Source organism: Gekko japonicus, unplaced genomic scaffold (assembly GCF_001447785.1).
Source record: "Gekko japonicus isolate JY-2015 unplaced genomic scaffold, Gekko_japonicus_V1.1 scaffold3132, whole genome shotgun sequence".
Lineage (NCBI taxonomy): Eukaryota > Metazoa > Chordata > Lepidosauria > Squamata > Gekkonidae > Gekko > Gekko japonicus.
In genome coordinates, this window is record NW_015164758.1 from 69,780 (window position 1) to 95,161 (window position 25,382).

A 25,382-nucleotide genomic window follows, 5' to 3' on the forward strand; every position below is an offset into this window, starting at 1 on the left:
GTTTTCAAGCAACCAAGCCATATACAACACAAGTCAACACTACCAATAGCAATAAGATGGCTTCTACCACTGGCAATTTGGGACAGGACATAATGGAAGATGCTGTGCTGCTGTTCTCTGGCACTCGTGAAATCTTGGGAGGACACTCAAGAGTGCCAAATTAGCTCACTTCTGAAATTGCAGCCACAACAAAAGCTGAGTTCCAGGACAAACTGTGCTATGGCTAATTATGAAAGTAAGCACGCACACACAAATACGCAAAAAGATATTGATGCCAGATGCACTTTTATGGAAATATTACTCAAAACGTTTCCCCTCCAGAAACATCAAACAAGTAAAAATATCAAAAACAGACACATACTGGCAAAACTTCATGCTTTTGACTCAGGTTTAAATTTTAGCTCTTAAAAAAAAAACTTTTGCTTGCAGATTGCTTAGTTTTTAGTGATCAATAGTACATCATCTAGATGGTGTACTTTATCACTGACCTGCAAATCCTACACTCAGGAACCTTTTCCTGGCGTGTTTAACATTAGTGTGGTTATTCCCCGCTCCGCCTCCAGGGTAAGGCCTGTCACACGGAACAGACACCGTATGCATATTCCACTCCAAGATCATTTCTTTCCTAGCCCTGTTCCAATTTTCTCTCCCCCCCCCCCAAGCTCACACAGGAAAGGGAATGAAAATGAGGAATTTTAAAAGAACAAAAGATTGAAGAGTTTGTTGCAGCAGAAAACAAGCTAGCTTGCGTGAAGGTGTAACTAATTCACATTATAGCCAACATCACACGGTTCTATTTTAGGGCAAAGCAATAGGGACACATTCAGATGTTAACTTGAAGACATGTGTGCCGGGGCTTACTTAGTCTGCCTGAAGCCACAGCCTGTGTGTGGGAGACCTGCCCTCTAATCATAGATGTGTGCCACTGCCTTATAGACAGGGCTGTTGCTTCACCATTCAGTTTTATTGCAAAATCAAAGATGCAAACATCGATGTGGTGATGGCTTTACAGATACCCCAGATTGTATCAGAGAAGAATCAAGACACAATCCAATACATAAACTGATGCTACATGCAATGTATTCCGTGTGCTCATGCACATACATAAGATTATATGCCAGTGCTTCAATTGACTCATTCCAGAAATACACTTTTTAATTCAGAGAGTACAGCGGTGTATGGACACATCCTCTTCACCAAAGTGTTCTATGCAGTGTTGAAGATCAGTACATGAAACTCTTTTTAAATGTGACTTCTGCTAGGAATCCCAGTTCATAAAGTGCCTTACTGATCAAATAATACAAATTGGCTTTTTGGCAGGCAAGTACTATAATCAGCAGAAACACCGACGAATCCATTCCAGGATAATTACTAACTATAGAGATATTCCAGTGACCTTAGGCAGGAGTAACTCTGCATAGGATTGCACCGTAGGAGATAATTAAACTTACATGGATTACAACAAAGACTGAGGTTTCAACAACCAGTCTGTGCACTGCATAGTAAAGGAGGCCAATAATGGCCCCGGTCACATGGGCCGGAAAATGCACGGGGGGGGGGCATGGCTAATTGTCCAGGAGGAAAAAAAAGCACCACGGCAGCCTGATCAGAAGTCCTTTGGAGGTCCCGTGGGTAGGCATCAGGTGCAGATCAGACAGCTAGTCTGCAGCGCGGCAAAGAAGCAGCACGGCGCGTTCAAACCGGCACTCGCGCCGCGCAGCTCCTGTGGCAAACGCCACTTCCTGTTTGTGCGCATGCTCCATTGGGTGCTTGTGTGCATCCTGTGGAGACTTGGGGGGAAAAAAATTCTTTGCAACGGGACGTGGGCGGGCGCTGGATGCCACGGAAGTTCACCGGAAACATGGTCAGACGCCCACCCTTGCCCCGCGGTTTCCGGAAACTAGTACCTCGTAGGTACTAGTTTTTAACTCCGCACCTTCAGCGGGGAGCCATAGGTTCACCACGGGAGCACTGTGCTTCCCAGATGTTGAGGTGAGATCGCGGCCGGAAAATCCGCGGGACTCCCGTGCTTCTCCCGCGGCAACTTTGCCGTGTGACCGGGGCCACTATACAGTAGCTGGTATGTTGAAAGAAGATACAGTTAAAACCAGGTTCAAATTTGTCAACTATGAAGGTCCGTCAGTGGCTTTGGGAAAATCACTGCCAGATCGGTATCACACAAGGTTATTGGGAAGTGATTCTTACACAAATGACAAAGCTCACTAAAAGAGAAATGATCAACAAAACATATTTAAAGTTATCAGAATTACTTTACAAACTTTTCCCCTTCATCTCCAGCCAGTTACCTCTTAGAATTAGAACATTCCATCGAACATTTCCATTTACTTATATTTAATACACTACATATGAATGATGGCTTTCTGGTTCTGAGGTTTCAACAACCAGTCTGTGCACTGCATAGTAAAGAAGGCCAATACTATACAGTAGCTGGTATGTTGAAAGAAGATACAGTTAAAACCAAGTTCAAATTTGAAGGTCCGTCAGTGGCTTTGGGGAAATCACTGCCAGATCGGTATCTCACAAGGTTATTGGGAAGAGTGATTCTTACACAAATAATGATAAAGCTCACTAAAAGAGAAATTATCAATAAAACAGATTTAAAGTGATCAAAATTACTTTGCAAACTTTTCCCCTTCATCTCCAGCCAGTTACCTCTTAGAATTAGAACATTCCATCGAACATTTCCATTTACTTATATTTAATACACTACATATGAATGATGGCTTTCTGGTTCAGGCAGCACCCATTTTTATCAAACCAATACAGTTAAAAAAAATCAACTGAAATGCAAAGCCAGTCTAAAGAATGGCCCTGCTAGCTCCAAGCTAGAAGGGGCATTTAGACTCTCCTCTTGAATTGCACCCAAGTCCTTTCCAATTTTGCACAGTTATCTGCTTTTGAAACCTTGTTTTGTTGCCATCACGTTGCAGCTGACTTCTGGCGACCCCTTGGGGTTTTCAAGGCAAGAGACATTCATATGCGGTTTGCCATTCCCTGCCTCTGTGTAGCAATGTGTAGCAACCCTGGCCTTCCTTGGTGGCCTCCCATCCAAGTACTAAACAGGGCTGACTCTGCTTAGCTTCTGAGACATGAGGAGGTCAGGCTAGTCGGAGCTATCCAGGTCAGAACAAACTGTGATGGGGGGGAGGTGCCTGTCCTTCCTGGGAAACTCCCTTAGACTAAGGGTCTCTTGGAAAGAATCTGGTAACAGCTGCCACCACTCAGGAGATCCTCCTGAGAACATCTTCTAGACCAGTGGTGGCGAACCTATGGCACGGGTGCAGCTGTTTTCATCCCCAGCCGGCTCCCGGAGCTACAGGATGCTCCCCCGCTGGTAAGCTTTTTCGATTTGGCAACCCTATAGCAACCAGCAGCTAGGCCCATACCCACAGGGGCGATGCCCCATCCTGAATTTGCCACACCCCTCCCCAACACGGCAATTTAAGTTGTTTTTTCTAAAGTAGAACCTCAGTATTCAGGTTAAATTGCCGTGTTGGCACTTTGCAATAAATAAATGGGTTTTGGGTCGCAGTTTGGGCACTCGGTCTCTAAAAGGTTCGCCATCACTGTTCTAGACTGATCCACTAAGGGTTCCTTCTAGTACAGTACTAGATGAATAAAGAAATAAGGTGTAATCCCTGGAAACTATGTAGCATCCATGTCCCAGCGGCCGTATTAGCTGGCCACTATATCTATGCGGTGGCTCAAGTGGTTAAGACAACCAGCAGCTAGGCCCATACCCACAGGGGCGATGCCCCATCCTGAATTTGCCACACCCCTCCCCAACACGGCAATTTAACCTGAATACTGAGGTTTTTCTTTAGAAAAAACAACTCATACATTAACTTAAGATGATACAAACAAAGTAAGGAAAGCAATCCCAAATGCTTTCATTTACTTAAAATTATTTGGCAGAGAGTCGACACTTTACTGATGGTCTGGGCCTGGGGCGATGGCACGTGAAACGGAGATGAGCACCGCAACCCTAGATTCAGACTCGACTTGCTTTCGAGCAAGGGAACCTTTACCTTTATAGTGTTTTTATATCTGTGGTTCATCTGTTATTGAGGATCTTCCCCATTACATTCTTGAATGCTCGATGCATGCCCAACCTAGGTTAAAATTCCTCTCTGGGACTTTATCAGACTTACGTTTCTACTCAGGCACTGAGAAGATTGCATTCTTGTTAGCTGATTCCAATGTCAACATATCTTATAGAGTGGCATTATATGCCTTGGCTACAAAGAAAATACGGGCCAACGCTGTTCTTATGGGAACTAATTAATATTGATCTTAGTGGATTCAATTAATCTCTTATATCTTCGGTTTATTTTCTGATTTGATGGTTTTATTATAGCTTAAATTTTACTCTATTTCATATCAGTACTCATATTTATAACATCCCTCTCTGTTGTTGTCCTTGGTTTGTAATGGCCTATGGCTAAATACAAATAAATTTCTATTCTACAATCATGTAGCATCCATGCAGTCGAGTACATAGGGAAGAGATTAAGAAAAATATCTTAGAGAAACTTACTGAACTGAAATTAAGCAAAAAATGTATTTGAAAAAGAAAGTTTATTATAAAAGGGAAAAAAGGGGTAGAAAACAGGAAAAAGTAAAATGCAGGAGAAAGCTTTGGAACTTAGGTGGAATTTAAAATGCAGTCTGTGATGTGGCATGGGATGTGCTGCACGTATTGGTGGAAATGTCCAAGACCCCTATATGAGTCTAGGCAGCTTTTCAGATCACAACCTAAAAGCACATGATCATTTAGCAGAGACCAATCTACAACATGAGTAAGAAATTATATTTGACACAATTCAACCTTCATTTTCCCAAAATGACACCAACACAGGTATCTACTAAAAAAGAAAATCTGTCATTGCTTTATTCTTTTCTACTGTAGTGTTAGCACTTAACAATAATTATCACTCCTCTATTATTATTTACAATCCACTGGTGCGTACTCTACAAATACATAATTATCAGGCATATACGGGGACAATGAACAAGTCGTCAATAAGGCTTTAAAAGTGACACTGATCAGTACAGAATCCCAAAATCTATCATCCAAAATGTAAAAAAAGATTGTATATGTCATTACCCACATAGCTCTGGAAAGGCTGGTGATACACTGATAAAACAGCAAACATATTTGCAAAAAAATACAACATGGAAATAAAAGTATGCAATTTCGGCACAAGACGAAATACACAAATGGCTCGATCCAGGGCCTTTTAAAACATCCAAGTGCTACAACGTGCACATAGTTCCCATCCAGGTAAGGCTTTCCCAGTGAGTTCACCATGGAGGCACACATCTGTATAAGAGCACATCAAAAATGGAGGCCGCTAGGGAAGCCTTGCCATGCCTTAATGGGCACTCCAAGTGACATCCAAGCACATGCTGAGCTTTGGATAGCAGCCGATTAAGTACCAGAAAAGCCGGACATTTATCAGTTGGAACGCCCATATTTTAATAGACGTGAAATTACCAACCTTGTGAATGTTCTGAAAAAAATATTAAACCTTATATACAAATGAGGTAAATGTACCTTGGTCTTTTGTAGAGGTAATTGATGTTTAAAGCAACTGATATATTGGATTTTTTTTTACATGAAACACAATCATACACCATTGTAACCACTTTAATGGCAAAGCATAAACAACAGGCTAACTGAAAACCAAGAGCCATGGCACCCAACTGATAAACCATTATTTTGTCAGAGTAAAAGTGTAAAAGCTTTTTGCTACACTTAACGAAATTTGCCAAACTGTGCCATTGTGGTACATATGTATGGACACTGCAGACAAAGAAGGTGCGAAAGGCTACCAAGTTCCAGACAGGCAAATTTAAAAAAATATGATAACAGGCTTTCTGTGCTCAAGGCCCAAGAAATGCATCCAAGACTTCTAATTAACATAATTTGCATACTGTTCCTTGTATACTCGTATGTCCATGATCTGAAATGAAACGTTAATGCTATTCAGAAGACACACTTAATGAAAACGTATAATCAAGTAAAGGTAGACTCTGTGTGTGTGTGTGTGTGTGTGTGTGTGTGTGTTTGTGTGAATATTTACAACAACAACTGTTTGTTTGCATCAGAAATACTTTTGGTACCTCCTGGAAATTATATGTCTGAGTGCATCCTGGAAACAATATGTCTGAAATACTTTTGGTATGTCCTGGAAATGATATGTTTGAGCGCTGAAATATTTTGGTCCCATCAGGTTCCCAAAGAGCAGAACATTATAACCTTTTAAAAATACTAATACTAGCCTAGGTAAGCATATAAAAGACCTATGTTTGACTTTACACAGTGAACAGATTGTAAAAACACACAGTTCATAAGACATTGCCAAACAATGGAAAACATGAATAAAATTCAAGTCGTGTCACAGCCCAGCCACAAATAGCTGTGTATAGTTTTCACAATATGAAATTAGCATTTTGCAAACTCTGTTTTGAGAATTAAAATCAATCTCACAATTAAATATTGTTTTAAGCTACTTTGCAGTTATCTTTTTACAAATCTCACAATTATGGAAGTTTAATAGACTGAAATAGAAAAATCAATTTTGGCTTGAGAGAATTATGAACAGTCAAGGTGATGAACAACGAACAATAGCTGCTATACTGTTAGCTGTAATCATTTCCATCCTGCACCTCTGCAAAACTGATTGCAATTCAGAATAGATTTTAACTTTTAATTCATAACATGGGTTAAATAAAGACAAGCTTCTCTGATTCCTCTTGGTTGCCTCCTTATTCAAAAGTTTAAAAACTAGATTCTTGTTTCTTCTTAAAAGCAACTGTTTTGAAATTATACTAGTAGCAATCCAATGTGCATGCAAGTCTTAATATGTGCAAAATCAAAGATAGATACACCTCGACATGAAAGTACTATACATATTTTTCAGTATTCTAGATGTCATTAGCTCACAATCTCCCTCGGAGTTTTTCACCCACTATGGAAAATAAATCAATTTAATGGGCATCCAATTTTTATAGTTAACTCTTGTGTGTCAGATATGCTGAGAAAACACCTGCCTCCAGTTGTCACATAATAACAGACAGAACCCACGAGCAAGAGATCTTCAAAGGAAACCAAAGGCTGTACAAAATGATGTGGCACGCAATGCTTTCTTCCCTAAGCCAGACATATAGCAACTGTCATGGACTCCAACTCCAGAGGGAAGGAGCCCTAAATTCAGATCCAATGCCTCAGCCATACAGCTGGCCCTGGCAGTGCCAAAACATCTGTTAACTGATATGCATATTGAACTGATCCCACGAGGTGTCCACACAGCAGCCCCAGAAGCTATGAAAACTCGGGTTTTGCACACGTGAACATGTTTGCCCACATGCGTCAACTTTGCAAAAAGCACAAAGACGGCTGATAACAAAAGCACTGTTGTGAAAGCAGATAAGGTCTATGGAGAAACAAGGCGGCACCAGAGAGGTACTCTTGTTTAACAGATTAGTTCTTGCATCAAATTTTAAAAGACTCTTACAGCACTCTTTGTAAGAGCTTACCTTAATTGAAAACAGCTGCTGACACCACAACTCATTATGATGTACAACTGAGACGATATTATTGAATTTACTTGTATGCTATTTAGAGTCCTACAGAATTAGAGTTTTTGGTTAAAAATGGGGGGGGATTTTCACATGTGACTATGAAATCCCCTTTTAGTTAGGAATCACGGTATTTAACGTAATTATACAAGCACCAAAGACTTTGCATGTCCCTACTGAATTGCATTAAGATTTAAAAGTGGCACTTACTGGTACAGTACAATCTATTTTGAAGGCATGTAATGTTTTGAAGCAAAATAACAGAAATAGTATACAAAATAGAATTGCATATGTTGTGTATGGTCCTCCAGATGAATGAGGTCATGTCTGTAAATCCTGATAGAAATGTCCAATAGGATATCGCTCTTAGTAGCCAGAAAAAAATGGTATACCATCTGAATTGAAGAAAAATCCAAGAGTGGTTCAGAATATACAGTGTACAATCATGAACAAAGCAAACAGCTTAAAAAACACTTCAAGAAATCCTTCAACGTGCTGTATCAATAGTGTACACCGGCTCCATTATCTTAAGCATATTCTTCATGTCCTCAACACAGTCAACAGAGACTGGCATTGGCCTTTACACTGTACTGAAGCTAGACTAGACAAAAGTTTCCGAGTGCCCTGGGGGGGAAAAGAGGTGTTCATAGTGCACAGTAAGACTATGTACAACTATTTACCACATCCACAGAAATCCTGGGCTAATCACTGGTCTTCCTATGTTGTATAAAAAGGCAGCCATATCCTTCTGTTCCCTCAGTGAGGTAGAACAATTAGCTTTCTCAACGCACAAGCTAAGTGCAGATGCAGACTTTTAAGAGTTTCCTTAAGTACCGCCTCCAAAATCACATTTTTATGCCCTCTTGCTGGCTGAGCTGTGACAGTGTTTTCTTTATACGTAAAGCTGTTAGCCTTGCTGCACCATTGGCATACCAACATTCTCGCATAATTTTGGCCATTACTCGTAACGCCTGGAAGGAAAGAAACACACTTTGGTCAGCATGCCACAGGTTCTCAGAAGTCACATTTTTGTTCCACAAGTAGCCAGTCTTGTTAACGTGAATTATCAGTTGGTTCCCACAAATCTAAAGGCATACAGTGAATCTATCTTCTTTAATAAGGCACGGAAAGCTCAGCAAGAATATGCAAGCAGATTGCTTTAAATAGTTCTAAGCACTTAAACTTCAACAATACTACTAAAACTAATAAGAAGAGGAAGAGGAACACGCTGTTCAGTTGCAACTGATTTATGGTGACTGACCCCATCCATGGGCAGAAGAGCAGAAGAGATTGGATTTATACCCCGCCCTTCACTCGGGAGTCTCAGTGTGGCTTACAAGTTCCTTCTCTTCCTCTCCCCACAAAAGACACCCTGTGAGGTAGGTGGGGCTGAGAGAACTCTGACTGAGAACTGATCTTGAGAGAACAGCTCCGAGAGATCTTGTGACTGACCCAAGGTCACACCAGCAGCTGCATGTGGAGGCGTGGGGAATCAAACCCAGTTCTCCCAGATTAGAGTCTGTGAACTTAACCACTACACCAAACTGGCTCTCAGTGCCTTGCCATCGTCTTCTCCACACAGCAACCTCAGTCCTCCTTGGATGTCTGCCATCCAAGTACTGAAAATGGCCGACCCTGCTTAACTCTGAACTTCAATACCTCTACAAAAAAACCTCACCTCACAGCTTTGCCATCTGTTTGGGATATTGGGTCGTAACTTCTGTTCACAAACAACTTTCCTCATTTCTTCCACTGAAGGATCTGAAGGGACTAGGTCATAATATGGTAACTGGTAGTCTTCATGAATTCCTGAGATAGTTGGAACAAAGATGTATCTTACGGATTGTGTCGTTATGACAGTTACAAAGTCAATTCTGTTTTATTCCTGTTTGTACTTACCACCGATCGAACATCGGCGAGCTATTTCCCAGAACACTAGCCCCATTGCATAAATATCTGCTCTTTTGAAAGATTCAAAATGTTTCATGTTTATAGAGTCATCAAGTACTTCAGGAGCCATGTACCTATCAAAATAAAAACAATGTGCATTCACGTACAACACAGTGGTGTTTGAACATAGCTATCCGGAAGCAGCTACACATACCGAGCCAATTCAGAAAGTTAATATTAACTTAAGCATTATGCCCAGTGACAGCCTCATGAACATTTACACTGACCTAAATCTACTTTTCAACCCAAACCACATCTCAGTGCTTCTATCTGAAAAACAACCAACTATTATAATAATAGTATATTTATTTAACATATTACCTACTGATGTGCGTTAACTTGATTGAGACCGAAGAAAAACTTACTGGCACAGATTTTGATTTATACAGTCAAACCCTATTTATCCTCTCATTTACCTACAGGGGAGGGGAGGGCCTGCAATGGGGTATAACAGTGATGGCGAACCTTTTAGAGACTGAGTGCCCAAACTGTGACCCAAACCCCACTTAACCTGAATACTGACGTTTTACTTTAGAAAAAACAACTCATACATTCACTTAAGATGATCCAAACAAAGGAAGGAAAGCAATCCCAAATGCTTTCATTGACTTAAAATTATTTGGCAGAGAATTCGACACTTTACTGATGGTCTGGGCCTGGCTGGGGCGATGCCACGCGTGCCCACAGAGAGGGCTCTGAGTGCCACCTCTGGCACCCGTGCCATAGGTTCGCCACCACTGGGGTATAATGTCATAAAGCCCAACTTTCAAAGCAGCCATTTTCTCCAGTTGAACTGGTCTCTGTCTCCTGGAGAGCAGCTGTAATCCCATGAGATCTCCAGCCAGCACCTGGAGGCTGAGAAGAAGCAAACAACCGTGATGTATTATGCCAAAAAAGTCTCCAAAGACTAGATTCAAACGCCATCAACACCCAACGAACCGTGCATATTGTATCTCGTTTCATGTATAACTTTATCAAAGTGGGCAGCATCGAAATACAATATTAATCCATTTGACAAACTCTCTAGTAGTATCTCATAGTGACACTCATCAAATGAGATGAGATTTCAACGCCACCCACTTTGATAAAAGTTATAAACGAAACAATATGCACGGTTCGTTGGGTGTTGATGGCGTTTGAATCTAGTCTTTGGAGACTTTTTTGGCATAATACATCGCGGTTGTTTGCTTCTTCTTAACTTCCATCCCATGATCTCTCTCTTTGGTTTGCAGCACCTGGAGGTTGGCAACCCAACTGTGCGGCAATGAAGCCACTTAAACACAATGGCTACAGCAGAGCGGGCAGCCAGTCCTATGGGAAGGCATAATCATCGGACTCTTCCCTTGGTGTCTCTATGCCTCTGGTGCCTAAGAGCACATAGAGAGGCGCTTTCTTTAGCATAAGGTGGTAGAGCAACCAACACCTGCCAGTGCCTTACCTAGACAGCAGCTACGGAAAGGAAAGGGGACATTCAACTTCCTTGAAGTATCTGAAGAATATTTCTTGTCTAATATCACTCTGGCCACTAGAGTGCACTGTAAGACCGCAAGCAAACATAAAAGGTACCCACAGAAAAAGAAAGCTGAAACTGGGAAGATTTAGGTCTTGTTGCCACTAACAGCAGGAAAGGTGGGAAATGCCTCAGGGCTATCCAGATTAAGATTTGCTTGTAGAGGTTCGTGTGATGGTATGCTTCTCCAGACAAAAACAATCCCTGCATGTAGAGGACTGGCTTCTCAAGGAAAAGCCTAGGCTTCTTCCAAACATAGAGTTACGTGCATGGATTTTTTTTGGGGGGGGGGTATGGAAGAACAATCCACAGTATTAACTCACGCCTGTACTCTCAAGTGGTAAGACTGGTTTTCCACTTCACCTGCTATGCAAAGCTGTAATAGCTCAGCCACCTAACTGTCCTCAGACACTAAGACAACGGCAGAGAAAGCAGACACCTTGTCTCTCCAAGGACCTGGGCATTTTTCAACCACCTGTGTCAGTGCAGATTAGGAGTGTGCATGGAAAAAAATCGGCTTTGTTGGATTCGGGTCCAGTAGACCCGAAAAATATCAGTATATCCCGATATTCCTGAATCCCAATATTGGTATGATACTGGGATTTGGGTAAATAATCGGGAAACCTGAATTCATTCAGCATTTCAAAACGCCTTCTTCTCTTTTAACTTTATTCAGCATAAAAAATGCCTTCTCCCTTCACTGATGGAGGTGTGCCGCCACCACAGCACAACTCTCCACGAGTCAAGGGAAGTTAAATGCCTTCTCCCTTCACTGATGGAGGCGTGCCGCCACCACAGTGCGACTTTGCAAGTGAAGGGAAGGCATTTAAAAATGCCTTCACTTTACTGGTGGAGCTGTGCTGTGCCGACACCGGCAAAGGGAATGCCTTCTCCAAGCCACGGTGGCACCACTGCGGCGGTGTAACTTGGCGATATAGCTGGCCTGAATAAAAGCCAAACCATATCAGCTTTTATTGAGGCCAGCTATATCAGCAGTCAATGTGCGACTTTACAAGTGAAGGGAAGGCATTTAGAAATGCCTTCACTTTACTTGTGCAGTTGTGCCGTGCCGACACCAGCAAAGGGAATGCCTTCTCCAAGCCACGGTGGCACCACTGCGGCGGTGTAACTTGGCGATATAGCTGGCCTGAATAAAAGCCAAACCATATCAGCTTTTATTGAGGCCAGCTATATCAGCAGTCAAATCAGCTTGTCTAATCTGCATTCGGCTGAATAAATACCCCCAAAATACCGATAAGGTATTCTTCAGGTATTTATTTGGTGTGGTTTATACTGAATCCACACCCTTAGTGTACAGTCAGGTGGCCAGCTGTGTTGGTCTGAATCAGCAGAGCAAAGTTTGAGTTCAGGGGCACCTCTAAGACCAAATGTTTTTTGTTCTGGGTATAAACTTTCATGTGTATTCACGCTCCTTCAGTGTTAGGGCAGTGTCTCAGGAGGAGGGCACTACTCCACCCATTCAAGATAATCTGCTAGGCAGAGGACATGAAAAATAGATAAAAGGGATTTGTTACAGCCACACCCTGGCCTTTACCTAAGAACTGGCAGCAGATGGACCCCCATCAAGTAGGTTAGGATGCAAAACGGAAGATTTGTCTTCACTTACCGTGAAGCTTCCTTCTCGGTGGTCCTGGAGTGGGGCGGTCCTCACGAGTGGGTAGCTCCTCCCTCCTCCGGAAGCAGGGTTGATTGGCAGAATTTGATCCCGGAGAGGAGGGGCTTGCCCACAGATCGTCAGTCCATATCCAAGCCATGCCTCCCATCGACAACTCTCATACATGAGGAAAAAAGAGAAGGAAAAACACCCCTTCCCCAACTAACCCATAAAGTAAAACCTCAGCATTCAGGTTAAATTGCCGTGTTGGCACTTTGCGATAAATAAGTGGGTTTTGGGTCGCAGTTTGGGCACTCGGTCTCTAAAAGGTTCACCATCACTGATCTAGACTTTTCACTTTGAAACCCAGGAAGGTCTGGTTTCCACAGACCCTGGAGGGTTCCTGCACAGTTGCTTTTAAATTGAGAGCCATGATAACCAGCCTTCTTACAATAAATAAGTATATTCTTTTCTTTCTTTTTTTTAAGAGAATGATCTTACCTTTTCGTTCCCACTCTGTGGTTTGGAGCAATATCTATTGTGTCTGTAGCCGAATCATGCCTTACCGCCAGACCTAAATCTGCAATACAGCACGTTCCATTTTTCTTTACTAATATGTTTTTTGACTTCAAATCTCGGTGAGCTATAGCTGGCTTCCCTGCAACAAAACACACACAAATGATATTTTATAAACAGAAATGCCTTGCATGGTTACACACTGAAATTCAAATTCAGTGTTGAATTTGGGCTCGTTTCTGGTGTTAAATTAAGCAATTTGCATAACCATATTCCTAATTCTGTGGGCATTGTTTGAAACCATAGAGTGAAATGACAAACACCTGAAATAATCTCTACAACATAAAAAAAACCCAAACAAAATTACTGAGGTAACATGAAGCAAAGCTCTTTAAATCCTTCTGGAAAACGCTATCAAATTATCGCCACTGTTGATATTGCTACAAACAAAGGCCTTGTGCTTTCTCATCATGAAGCCAGATTGATCTGACGGTCTCAGATTAAAAAAAATAAGGCCCCATGCACTGCACTGATACCGGGGCTGAGCTCGCTGAATGAGTTATACCCAATGCTCCCTCTAAGCTGTGGAGTCTTGTGAGCAAAAATTCTACTTTCGGAGCTCCTAGCATTAAAGTTGTGAGCAAGCGATTTGGCTGCTGCATAAACTAGTTTGTTCTGGAGCCCTCCTTCCTGAGCTAAGACAAAGATGTGTGAGCCAGAGGCTAAAAAACTGTGAGCTAGCTCACACTAACTCAGCTTAGAGGGAACACTGCCCAGGACTCAGTAAAGTCCATGTAAGGTTGCCAGGAACAGATCAAGAGATGGACTGTATCTTTAGTTACTGAAGTATCCACACAGAGAAGTACCATACAACAGTGTTTACCAACCTGTGGGTCAGGACCCAAAAGTGGGTCACAAAGCCTCTGCAAAGTGGGCCGTGGGCCAGCCCACCCTAATGGCCACCCTAATGGCCCTTTTCCACTGTGCACTTTTGTATCTTGGAAACCAAGATCCAAATCTGGATATTGTACCTTCCATTTTTTCTTCACTGCATATACATGTTGATCAAGCAAAATGTGCCCTGGTGGTCACTGGAATGAGTGAGAATCTTAGGGGGGATTAGAGGGAATAATGGAGAAGGAGAGGGCAGTCAGAGGTTGGAATGGAACCCTCATATGCAAAGGCTGTGTATGTTGGAATGCCGCTTGCCTGGGGTTCATAGTGGGGACAGCTGCACCCTTCGTGGAATGGTTCCTGGTTTCTCAAAAACATTTGGTATAGCCACAGTAGAAAATGGAATGCCAGACTAGATGGGTGCCAAGGTCATAGTTTGCCCAGGTCACCAAAAAACCTTGGGCCAGCCTTGGATGGGCCACCATACCAAGTAAATTTGGTCCTGTGGGTCACCGTCCCAAAAATGCTGGGAACTGCTCCTATACAGTACTGGCATGTCCCGTTCCAGTGCTTGAGCATTCCTTTTGTCCACCTTTCTCTCTTGTCTACTGGAGCAAAAAGTCAATCCTGTTTAGATCCCACCTTTCCTATACTGAGCCCCTTCCAGCATAAAGTTCCACCCTCCTCCCTTGTATCCACCCAACAGCCCCGAGGGAGATCAGGCACAGACAGCATGACTGGCCCACAATCAACCTGCAAGCTGAGTGAGGATCTAAACCCAGGTCTCCTGGTTCTACTCCAACAATCTAACCACTACACCGCAGTGGCACCCAGTACCAGATTTACGCATAAGCTAAATAAGCTACAGCTTAGGGCCTCGCAATCTGCTGGGGCCTCGAATAAAAACACAATATAACAAATGATTTCAAATATTAAAAAGGCGTATATAATTTAAAGTTTTCTGAGACCAGCTGATGTAATTTAAAACAGTAGGGAGCTTCTGGGTTTTGTATAGCTTAGGGCCTCAGCAAGTCTAAATCCGGCCCTGGTGGCACCCCACAACTAGACAAAAAGGGCAGATGAACTGGCTGCTGGGGAAAGAGCCCCTCCGACTCATACTGCCTTACTGCCAATCTTAGTATTAGTTAAAGTACCCACTTGGAAACAATCACAGTTGGGTGACTGGAAGTCTATCCACACGACTACGGAGCAAGATTTACTAAAACGACCCATTCCTTTGCTGCTATTCAGAGACCACATACAGAAATCTGGGGTGCGCTCAGGAAGTACCTGCATTTGATGTGGTCTGATTTTACGGCCCACAGAAAAAAATAATCTATAACTGAAATTAGCCAAGCAGGAGTTAGGAGTTTTTTGTTTTGTTCAGATTAAAAATGAAACTAAAGGGGAAACTGACCAAAATTGTTTCAAACAGAGAGTTAAGAGGGGAAGAGAAACAGGGAATATTATGCAACACATTATAATTGAAACTGAACAGACTTATTGATTGATAAATGTACTTTACCAGAATGGATATTCTTTGAGAGCAAAATCTGAGTGATGTCAGGGGGTGTGGCCTTCTGTCACTTCCGGTGATGTCAGGGGGCGTGGCATATGCAAATAAGTTATGCTAATGAGTTATGCTAATGAGCTCCGGCAGCTCTTTTTCTACAACAAGACCCCTGACCGGAATGGATATTCTTTGAGAGCAAAATCTGAACTTCATACAATGTTTTTCCTTCTAAGCCTTTTCATTAACTATTAATCTATATTCCAGGCTGCAGACTCCATGTGGCGAGTTACCTTGAGTGCCAACAATTTCCATGTGAAGATGTGCGAGTCCGCTGGCAGTAGACAAAGCTAGTTTTATCATGCCTTCCACAGTAACCGTGTACCTGTTCAGGTAATCAAAGAGAGATCCATGCTCGTGGTAATCTGACACTAGCCACAGCTGTGTCCATGTACCATTATCTGAAAAACAGAAATATAAAGGTTTTTTGTTTGTTTTTTAAAAACCAAAATCCTAACAACTCATACCTGGTCAGTATGTCATTCAACAATGAATAGAAAGTACCATACATCTCCTTGGAACAAGAAATGGCAACGGCTGCAGTCCTACACACTGTTAAGCTGCTTAAATTTAATTGATGTCAATCAAAATTACACAGCCAACAGATGCAGTACTGAGGATACATATTATATGCTTTTGAGACCGGAATGCTTGGAATGTTTGACGTACAAACCACTAGTAGCATTTTACACAAGAGAGAGGAATTTATTTTTCATTACAAGTATATGAATTTTCCCCGCAGTTCTCTTCTGTACTGAGAAATTCAGGGCTCATTCTTGTAGCACTTTATCTGGAACCATGCAAATGCTCTCCATTTCTCACTTATGATATGCAAAAACTGCAACCTGGATGGCATCATGAATTTTACAAGCCACGGAAATCAGGAATCTTCCTAACCTTTATTGTCTGCAGCTATAAACCCAAGAATATTTTCATGACGTAGCATAACAGTCTGATAGATTTCTGCCTCACGAAACCAGGAACGTTCTTCTCTTGACGAGAAAATCTTCACTGCAACTTCTTCTCCTCTCCATTTCCCCCGCCAGACTTCTCCGAAGCGACCTTTCCCAATACTTTCTTGCAGCACAATTGTTCTTGCAATTGTCCTTTGGACAAGTAATGGTAAACCTACAAAATTAAGAACTTTTTTGTAACTAATGGCAAAGAAATGTCATCGCTTGAGCGATTGATAAAAAAGTTTGTGACTTTAAGCTTATCTCTCATTCCACAAAGAGTCAGCTGGATTTTGGTACCCTTCTTCTGACCTGAGGCAGAAGAGGGGGGATTTGTCTGATCTCCCACCTCACTGCAGCACCTATTTCCATGGGATGTTTTCTTCACACAAGATCCTAATCCCTGATACAGCCTTCTCAGGGATGTTAAGGAGCAATGGGGGAAGGGGGACAAAATGCTTCCAACCAGCAGAAAAATGACATGATCCGTCCCAAATTATATAGAAAGTGGAATCTTACTAGTCTTTACAGTGTATATTACCCCCACACGTTCCCACATGTGGGTGGCTATGCTATTTCAAAAAAACAACAAAAGGGAGACATCTCTTCCACATTTAATCAAAACATCCATGTCCAGTCTAGTTATACTAATCCAACTGATTTGTCCATATACCTTGTGAGTTACTTTAACAGAGAGAGGCATTTTTAATATAAATGCATTCTAATTTTGAATGTGCTTTTTTCAGCCTTCTTCAATACAAGAGGCATGATTTAATGTAATACAAGTGACGCCACAGAAAGCAAGTGTGAAGAAGATGAAGAAGAGTTGAATTTATACCCCGCCCTTTACTCAGAGTCTCACAGCAGCTTCCAGTCTCCTTCTCTTCCTCTCCCCACAACAGACATCCTGTGTGAGGTAGGTGGGGCTGAGAGAGCTCTGAGAGAACTGTGACTGACCCAAGGTCACCCAGCTGGCTGCATGTGGAGGAGTGGGGAATCAAACCAGGTTCTCCGGAGTAGAGTCCACCACTCTTAACCACTACACCAAACTGGCACTGAAACAGATGAGTGGACAACTGGGACTACAGAATATCATGCACAGTTCTTCCAATAAAAATAATTTCAATGTAAAGCTATGAATCTGTTTGACTGTAACATTTAAACCACATTTTTTCCCTCATCAAATATTTCAGCTCACGTGTCTGTTGCTATTGGGACATAAAACTAACATGGGGTAGTCCTAAATTTTTGTTTATTAAATAAAAGTCAAAACAAATATGCTAAATCAGACTGTGTTCTATTTAAGGCATCAAAAAATTTCCAATTCATATATTTCTGGAAAATCTACATCACTGTTTCCAGACCATCAAAGAAACCATTCCTAAACCAGGAACTACAAACCAGATCTCCTTCTGGGGCAAAGTTTTTGAGGGGTTAGAAGCTGTTCAATCTTGGAAGAGACTAATTTTTGAGATCTAGTTCAATCCCGCTTCAGGCCTGGTTTAGAAACAGATACAGTGTTGGCCACCTGGACAATAAACATAATTGGGACAATCAATGGGGAGAGTGATAGGGGGAGTGTATCCCTATTGATTCACCTGTAATTTTTAACCACCTTTGATTCTACCAACTCAGTGTTCCCTCTAAGCTGAGTTAGTGTGAGCTAGCTCACAGTTTTGTAGCCTCCGGCTCACATTTTTGTTGTCTTAGCTCTGGAAGGATGGCTCCAGAGCAAACTAATTTATGCAGCGGCCAAATTGCTTGCTCACAACTTTAATGCCAGTAGCTCACAAAGCAGACGCTCTGCTCACAAGACTCCACAGTTTAGAGGGAGCATGGCCCACCATGGTAAACGTACGGAGCATTTGCTAGAACAGGAATTGCTAGAACACTCCAGCAGTTCCTATCGAATCTGGCTGACTGGTTCCAGAAGGAGGTGCTGGGGAATTCGTACTTGGCTCTGTAATTGTCAAGGTTTCTCTCTCACTCCAGTCCAGGGATGGGAGTTAAACCAAGCATTCAGCAACAATTAAACAAACCCCAGGAGAATGTCTGTGCACTCTCCAGCAATGTTCCCTGTAAGCTGTGGAGTCCTGTGAGCAAAAATTCTACTTTGTGACCTACTGGCCTTAAAGTTGTGAGCGAGCCATTTTGCACCTGTATAGATCAGTTAGCTCTGGAGCCATTCCTTCCTGAGCAAAGACAAAAATGTGTGAGCCGGAGGCTAAAAAATGGTGAGCTAGCTCACACTAACTCAGCTTAGATGGAACACTGCTCTCCAGGCTTTTCCAGTAGTTACTGCCACCAGGATCTCAAAAGTCCCCACCAAGGTCAGGAGCAGAGATCCCACCTCCTGCCTGATTTATCGGACTTACCAAATTCACCAGCTCTGTACTAGAGCTGCAAACAATTAATTAACACAGTGGTAGCCTCCTTAGGCGAACGGCTTAGACACAAGATTCAGTCTTAGAAATCAGGTTGCAACAGAGGAAACAAGTCCAGATAATATTGATTATCAGTGGAAACAATATCCTGTTGCTCTTAGGAGATATTTCCTGTTGCTCTTAGGAGATATTTCCAAAATCCACAATTAGGGCAACTGCTCAAGAGGTTCCGCTCATTCTTGAGAGTTCCAAGATGATGGCGACTGGTCACTTTTTCCGGGGAGTCTCCTGCCTTTTTTTTTTTAAATGCTCAATATGTATACGAAGCCGGTCAGTGGGAGCCTGCAAATATCCAGACTAAACAGCCCTGTATATGACAACGGCATCAGCTCTTTCATACCTTAGCCTGAAGACGGGGGGGGGATGTATTTGGGCCAGCCACCAAAGTTAAATTTCAAACTGTCTTTGGTTATTTTAGATTCAGGTGGTCTGTATTGGTCTGAAACAGCAAAAATGAAGTTTGAGTCCAGTGGCACCTTTAAGACCAACAAAGTTTTCTTCTGGGTATAAGCTTTTGTGTGCCATACCCAGAATAAAATGTTGTTGGTCTTAAAAGTGCCACTAGACCCAAATTTTGTTTGGTATTTTACTTCATTTAAAATCCAGAGACAGATTTCCTTCTATAAGCAAGATGTATGTTTCTTAATATCAAACTACCTATTGTACCACAAAGAGATGCTGCCTCTAGCTACAACCACAACTTCGCAATGACGGAAGTCCTAGTTATTATTTCTACAAAGGCCCTATTTTTCCCTTTTATTTAGCAAGCAGTTGTATTAGTGCATTGCTATTAATCACACTGGCTTTTAAATAAAGAGATTTACCGTCATGCATTAAAAAAACTACATTACCTGAACCAGAGCCTGAAGTAGTCATATCATAAATTAAATCTTTTAAAGTGGTGCCCTCGGATATGAAGGGGCGATCCATGGAAGGATCTTCTTCACTTGGAACACGGTGGTGTATAACAGCACGATTATGGCAGATATACAGAATCAACATGAGTGAAATGCAAACAAAACAGACCGGTCCAGCAATAACAGCAGCCAGTTCCACTGGTCCTAAATTAGAAGCAAGCTTTCCTGGTGCAGGACCTAGAAGTGGGTAGAAGGAAAGGATAATAAGACATAAAAGGGGCAGAGAAAATCACCTGCCAAATTAAACATTATGTAGTATTTTATTGTTTGCATGATGGCAACAAACGGCACAGGGCTTGGCCCCTTCAATCCTCATGGGCCAAACAATGAAGAAGAGATTGGATTCATACCACATCCTTCACTACCTGAGGGAGTCTCAGAGTGGCTTACAAACTCCTCTCCCTTCCCCTCCCCACAACAGACACCCTGTGAGGTAGGTGGTCCTGAGAGAGCTCTTTTGGGAACTGCTCCTGAGAGAACAGCTCTGAAAGAAGTTGTAACTGACCCAAGGTCACACCAGCAGCAGCATGTGGAGGAGATGGGAATCAAACCCGGTTCTCCCAGATTAGAGTCCACACTCCTAACCACTACACCAAACTGACTCTTGATCCCATACAGCCAGGTAGGAGCCCACTGGTCAAAAAGAGGGGACAGAGAGAACCATATACTCTATGTGAATGACACAGCTTGTTGGAGGAAGGAAACTGAACTGTTTTAAAGTCAGTGCCTCCTGCGTTTCTTGTTTTGTGCTAGAAAGAGAATAAAGGCAAGAAGTTTTCATTTATTTTGATTTATTTTATTTTACTTCATTTATACCCCGCCTTCTCCCCCTCAATGGGAACACAAAGCAGCTTGCATCATTCTCCTCTCCTCCATGTTAGCCTCACACCGACTCTATGAAATAGGTTAACCTGAGCGTACGTGACGGGGCCAAGGGCACCCAGTGAGCCCCCATGGCAGAGGGGAGATCTGAACCTGGGTCTCCCATATCCTACGTCCTGGACTCCAACCACCACACCAGGCTGGGTCTTGCGTAGACATGCCTCAAAATCCTTTCTGTGCTCATTTTATCTGAACATTATTTTATCTCATATATTTTGCACTAGCAGTAAAGCCCATTGTAGAAGCAATACAACGAGCTCTGGAAAGATGTGATATGTAAAGAATACAGTGACTGGAAGTAGGTGACGTACATACTAATAGCTTCCGGAGCCCCTCCAGGGCTCCACTTACCGGACTCGGCGGTCACTCCGCTCTGTGGCCGGAATCAGGTTTGAGCAGGGCAAAGAGCTGTGTCCCTGGGCTCCCCTCTCCACTGCCAGCGAGCTTCGCACGTGGTGTACAGTCCCTTCTGCCCGCGTCGCTTTTTGTCTGGAGCCACTGAGCCAAGACCAATGTGGCTGCAGTGGTGGAGACAACACCTCCCCAGAAGGAAGGCAGGGCAGGGAGGCGCCGGCAAAGGAAGGGGGGGAAGCCAGGATGGTAGAGGCCGGCCGGCCAGCCAACCAGGGACCTGTGCCACTCATTCGCCAGCCAGCCCCACAAGGGCGAGGCAAGTCACGGTCTCTCGCTCTCCTTCTCTCACCACGCTGCAACAAACTTTTCTGCCAGACTTTCCTCCACCCTACCGGCAACAGAGCGACCTGGAGGCGAAAGACCAGGCGCGGCCACTGGCCGAGGAGTAAGAGAGGAGGAGAAGCCGCTGCTGCTGCCACCGCCACTCTGGGCATACAGGTTGTGCATGTTACATACGTGCTGTTGCCAGCCGGAAAACAAAGCATCAGGAACAGTGTCCTGGCATGGCCGTTGGGCCCGCACTGGCTTGGAGGGCTGGCTCGCAGGCACGGAAGGCCCTCCGGCATGGGAGAAGGGGCCTCAGTGGCGGCAACCGGCCACTGCAGTTCTAGCTGTGCGCAGCAAACAAATAGTGAAGAGGAGCATTGTGCCCTGGCCGCTGGGCCCATGCTGCCTCAGAGGGCTGGGTCCCTGATCCCAAAGGGCCTGCGGCATGGGGGAAGAGCGCAGCAATGCCAGACAGACCCACCATGGCCCCGAAGAACCTGGCTGTGGGCCCGTCCAGAACCTGCTGGCTTCACAGCGCCCCAGGGGAGTGAGTGTCCTGCACCCTGGGCCGCCAGCTGAAGTTGGGGTGTGTGTGTGAAGATGGGCAGCAGATGGACACCGCTGTGCCGAAGGGGAGGCCCGATGCTACCCGCCCCTCTCAGAGCCCTACCAGAGCCCTCAAAAGGCAGGCAGAAACGCTGGCTGCTGGAGCAGGGCCGTCGTGCTACAAGGCTCCGCGCTAGAAGGATCCCCCCGCTGGGAAAAGGCTCCACAGGCAAATGACATCCTCTCTCTTCTGAGGTGAAGGTGTGTTCTGAGGCGACTTTTGGTGGGCAGTGCTTCTGTGGGTGGGACTCAGGCAACGCAGCCAGTGAATAGGGACAGCTTCTGATTGGCAGATGAGGGAGCCAACTGATTTGGGAGCGCATGGAACGTTGCCACTCGAAAACAGAATTATATATAAGGAGAGACTGTACATTTTAGAAAAACCTACCGAACACACACACACACACACACACAGAGGCACACTTTTTTACCTGGTGTTGGAATTGGAAGGTCTATTCTATTGCAGAAATCTTTGTCACAGCAATGAGGCACAGTAGTAACTCCTTCAGCTGATGATGGAGCACAAATAAATGGCCTGTCTCTGGGAATCAGATCAATTTCTGCTATACACATGCTATTGCGTATAATTTTATCTCCATTTCGTGTCACTGAAGTAATGCAGAGCCCGTCTGTTGTACACGTAAAGTTCTCTTTTGCACAAACAAGGCAAACACACTGTAAGGCTGTAACAAAGAAGAATATTTTAATATTAGTTGTGTTAATCAAAGTGCTCCTAAAATATGCTTCCACTCCTCTAACTGCTAATCTATACAGCTATAAATTGCATAATAATTATGTATTGTGAACTACCAAACAAAAATCTTAAATCATTCCAGGAATAAAGTGGCTAGAGCCTTTGAGGAAAAGACAAGCTTCTAGAAGAAGAAGGAAGATGAGGAGGAGATTGGATTTATATCCCGCCCTTCATTACCCGAAGGAGTCTCAGAGCAGCTTACAATCACCTTCCCTTCCTCTCCCCACAACAGAGACCCTGTGAGCTACGCGGGGCTGAGAGAACTCTCCCGAGAACTGAAGAAGAAGAAGAAGAAGAGATTGGATTTATATCCTGCCCTTCACTTGGAGTCTCAGAGCGGCTTACAAACTCCTTTCCCTTCCCCTCCCCACAACAGACACCCGCCCTTGAGAGAACAGTTCTGAAAGAACTTATGACTGACCCCAGGGTCATACCCACAGCTCTATGTAGATACAGAATCAACTGTCTTTCTACCACAGTTGACCTCCAGCTTTCAAAAAAGACACATTTTCAGATGGTTACAAGCAAATAGAAGGTACTGGTGAAATAAACCAACAATGAAAAGCAAGTCTGAATCCTGTCAACGTCCCCTTTAAACCTTGCCCTTACCGCCTCATGTACAGATTCTCTCACAGCTCCTGGTTGCCTCCATTCCTTTCTCTCTCCGCTCCAGCCCCCACTTCTCAATCTGTATGGTTCAGAGCATGAATTAGGGGGGGGGTCCTGGGGAGAGACTGCTGCCATCATTTTGACCACTTGCTGCACTCCCCTTCCCTCCCTGGTGGATTATTTTACTGCTTACAGCTGTGTTCGCTGTATTTGGCAGTTTGGTTATTGATTTCTCATATTGTAAACTGCTTTGTCCACATCCAGTGGAGAAAAAAAAGGTTAAAGTATCCAAGCCAGTCAGTCTTTGGCTCAAACTTTACCTTTGCCATGAAATCACCAAATTATACTTGGTCGGCCTGTACCTTCCCCACTTTTCCATTTACAATATGTGGGCCTAACTTACTAAGTTCTCGTAATACGCTCTCAGATAGTGCGTGCAGAAGGATATGAGGACTCTGATAGCCAGGTAAATAGGACAGAGATTCTCTGGCACAGCAGCAGTCATGGTCACAGGCAGTGCACCTTGTACCAGATTTACATTTAAAGCAGGCATCTCTAAGTCTCCAACCTGTCCATAACCAGGGCCCCGTACTTCCCATGTTTTTAAAAAGACAGGAGGTGGCCGAGGCAAGCACGTGGGAAGATGCAAAGGTGATGAGCAGAAGTAGGAAAAAAAAGAGTTAAGGGGAACATGGGATTTCTGCAGTTCCTCATAGGTCAACTAAAAGGAGATCACCCAGCAGTATAGTAGTAACAACAACGGGAAAGAGCTGTGAAGCAGGACACAATAGAACTGGTATGAACGTTAATATATTGGACAAACACAATGTGTTCAGTACATGAATATAATCATTGCACAATAAAGCACAGTAATTCTAAATATGAATCTTCTGATATACAATGAAATTCTCTTTCCAAAATAGTTCTTTCCAACAAAGAATCCGGATATTGAAGATTTCGTTTCAATAGTTGTCCTCAAGAAAATTACTATCTCTCCTTATATATAAAAGAGTTTTGGTGTCTCTCCTCCACACGCTCCTGCAGCCTTTGGCTCTCGCACCTGCCACTCTGAAGGATCCCCTGGCTGCATTGGCTGGCTCCCTTGCCTCCATCCCACCCACAAAGGTGGTGAGGCAGCCGCCAGCATCTCTGGCTCACTGTGCTCTGAGCCAGTCGACGGGATAGATGCTCTGGCGGCCAGAGGGTGAGTAGGCCCACTGGGAGATGCGGAGAAGAGGTGTGAAAGCCCAGAGACATTCAGAAATGCCACGATCAGGGCGAGGCGGTGGTGGCTGCTGCTGCTGCAGGAGGCTGCCCCTCTGCTGGCAGCCCTGTCGTCGTCGTCCAGGACAGCTGAAGTGGCTGACGCCGCACCGCGCTGCGCCCCACCATCACCATTGAACACACCGACAGGCCTCCCTGATGCGGGCCCGCCACCACGCCAAGACCCTCCTCCTGTTCGACCCCGGTGGCGGGAGCCAGGATGCTGGCAGCGGCGGAGCAGCTGTGCTCTACCTGCCGCTGGGCCCGGGGACTGAGGCTGCTGCCGCCCCTTCTTCTACCAAGGGAGGGGCTGGCAGGCGGCAGCCCAGCTACAGCTCGTTGCATTTGTCTCCACAACGGGCCTTCTTCCTAGTTATAAATATTTCAAAGGCATAAGGTTTCAAAAAACTGTATAGCTTCAGATTACTAATGTAGAAGGAACTGCTCTTCCAGGGTATTCAAAGAGGTTTGTAGTAACAATCTCTACTGATGGGCCACCAATAACACTTTTTAGAAACTGTTTTAATGCTGAGCTGGTCTAGCCTCTAGAAATACAACTGTTACTACAAACCTTTTTGAATACACTGGAAGGGCAGTTCCTTCTACATTAGCA

At 43.8% G+C, this 25,382-nt stretch overlaps 1 protein-coding gene across 1 annotated transcript; it reads right to left on the minus strand.

The window, feature by feature from the left end:
• Positions 1–7,257: 7,257 nt before the first annotated feature.
• TGFBR1 (transforming growth factor beta receptor I) lies at positions 7,258–25,114 on the minus strand. Its single transcript, XM_015409684.1, has 9 exons — positions 24,874–25,114; positions 22,575–22,826; positions 19,909–20,151; positions 16,558–16,788; positions 15,894–16,061; positions 13,182–13,338; positions 9,505–9,629; positions 9,284–9,414; positions 7,258–8,576 (listed from the first exon to the last, which is right to left on the minus strand). Exons 1-9 carry the CDS (start codon positions 25,112–25,114, stop codon positions 8,451–8,453), a joined length of 1,674 nt encoding a protein of 557 aa, XP_015265170.1. The 3' UTR covers positions 7,258–8,450.
• Positions 25,115–25,382: the final 268 nt, after the last annotated feature.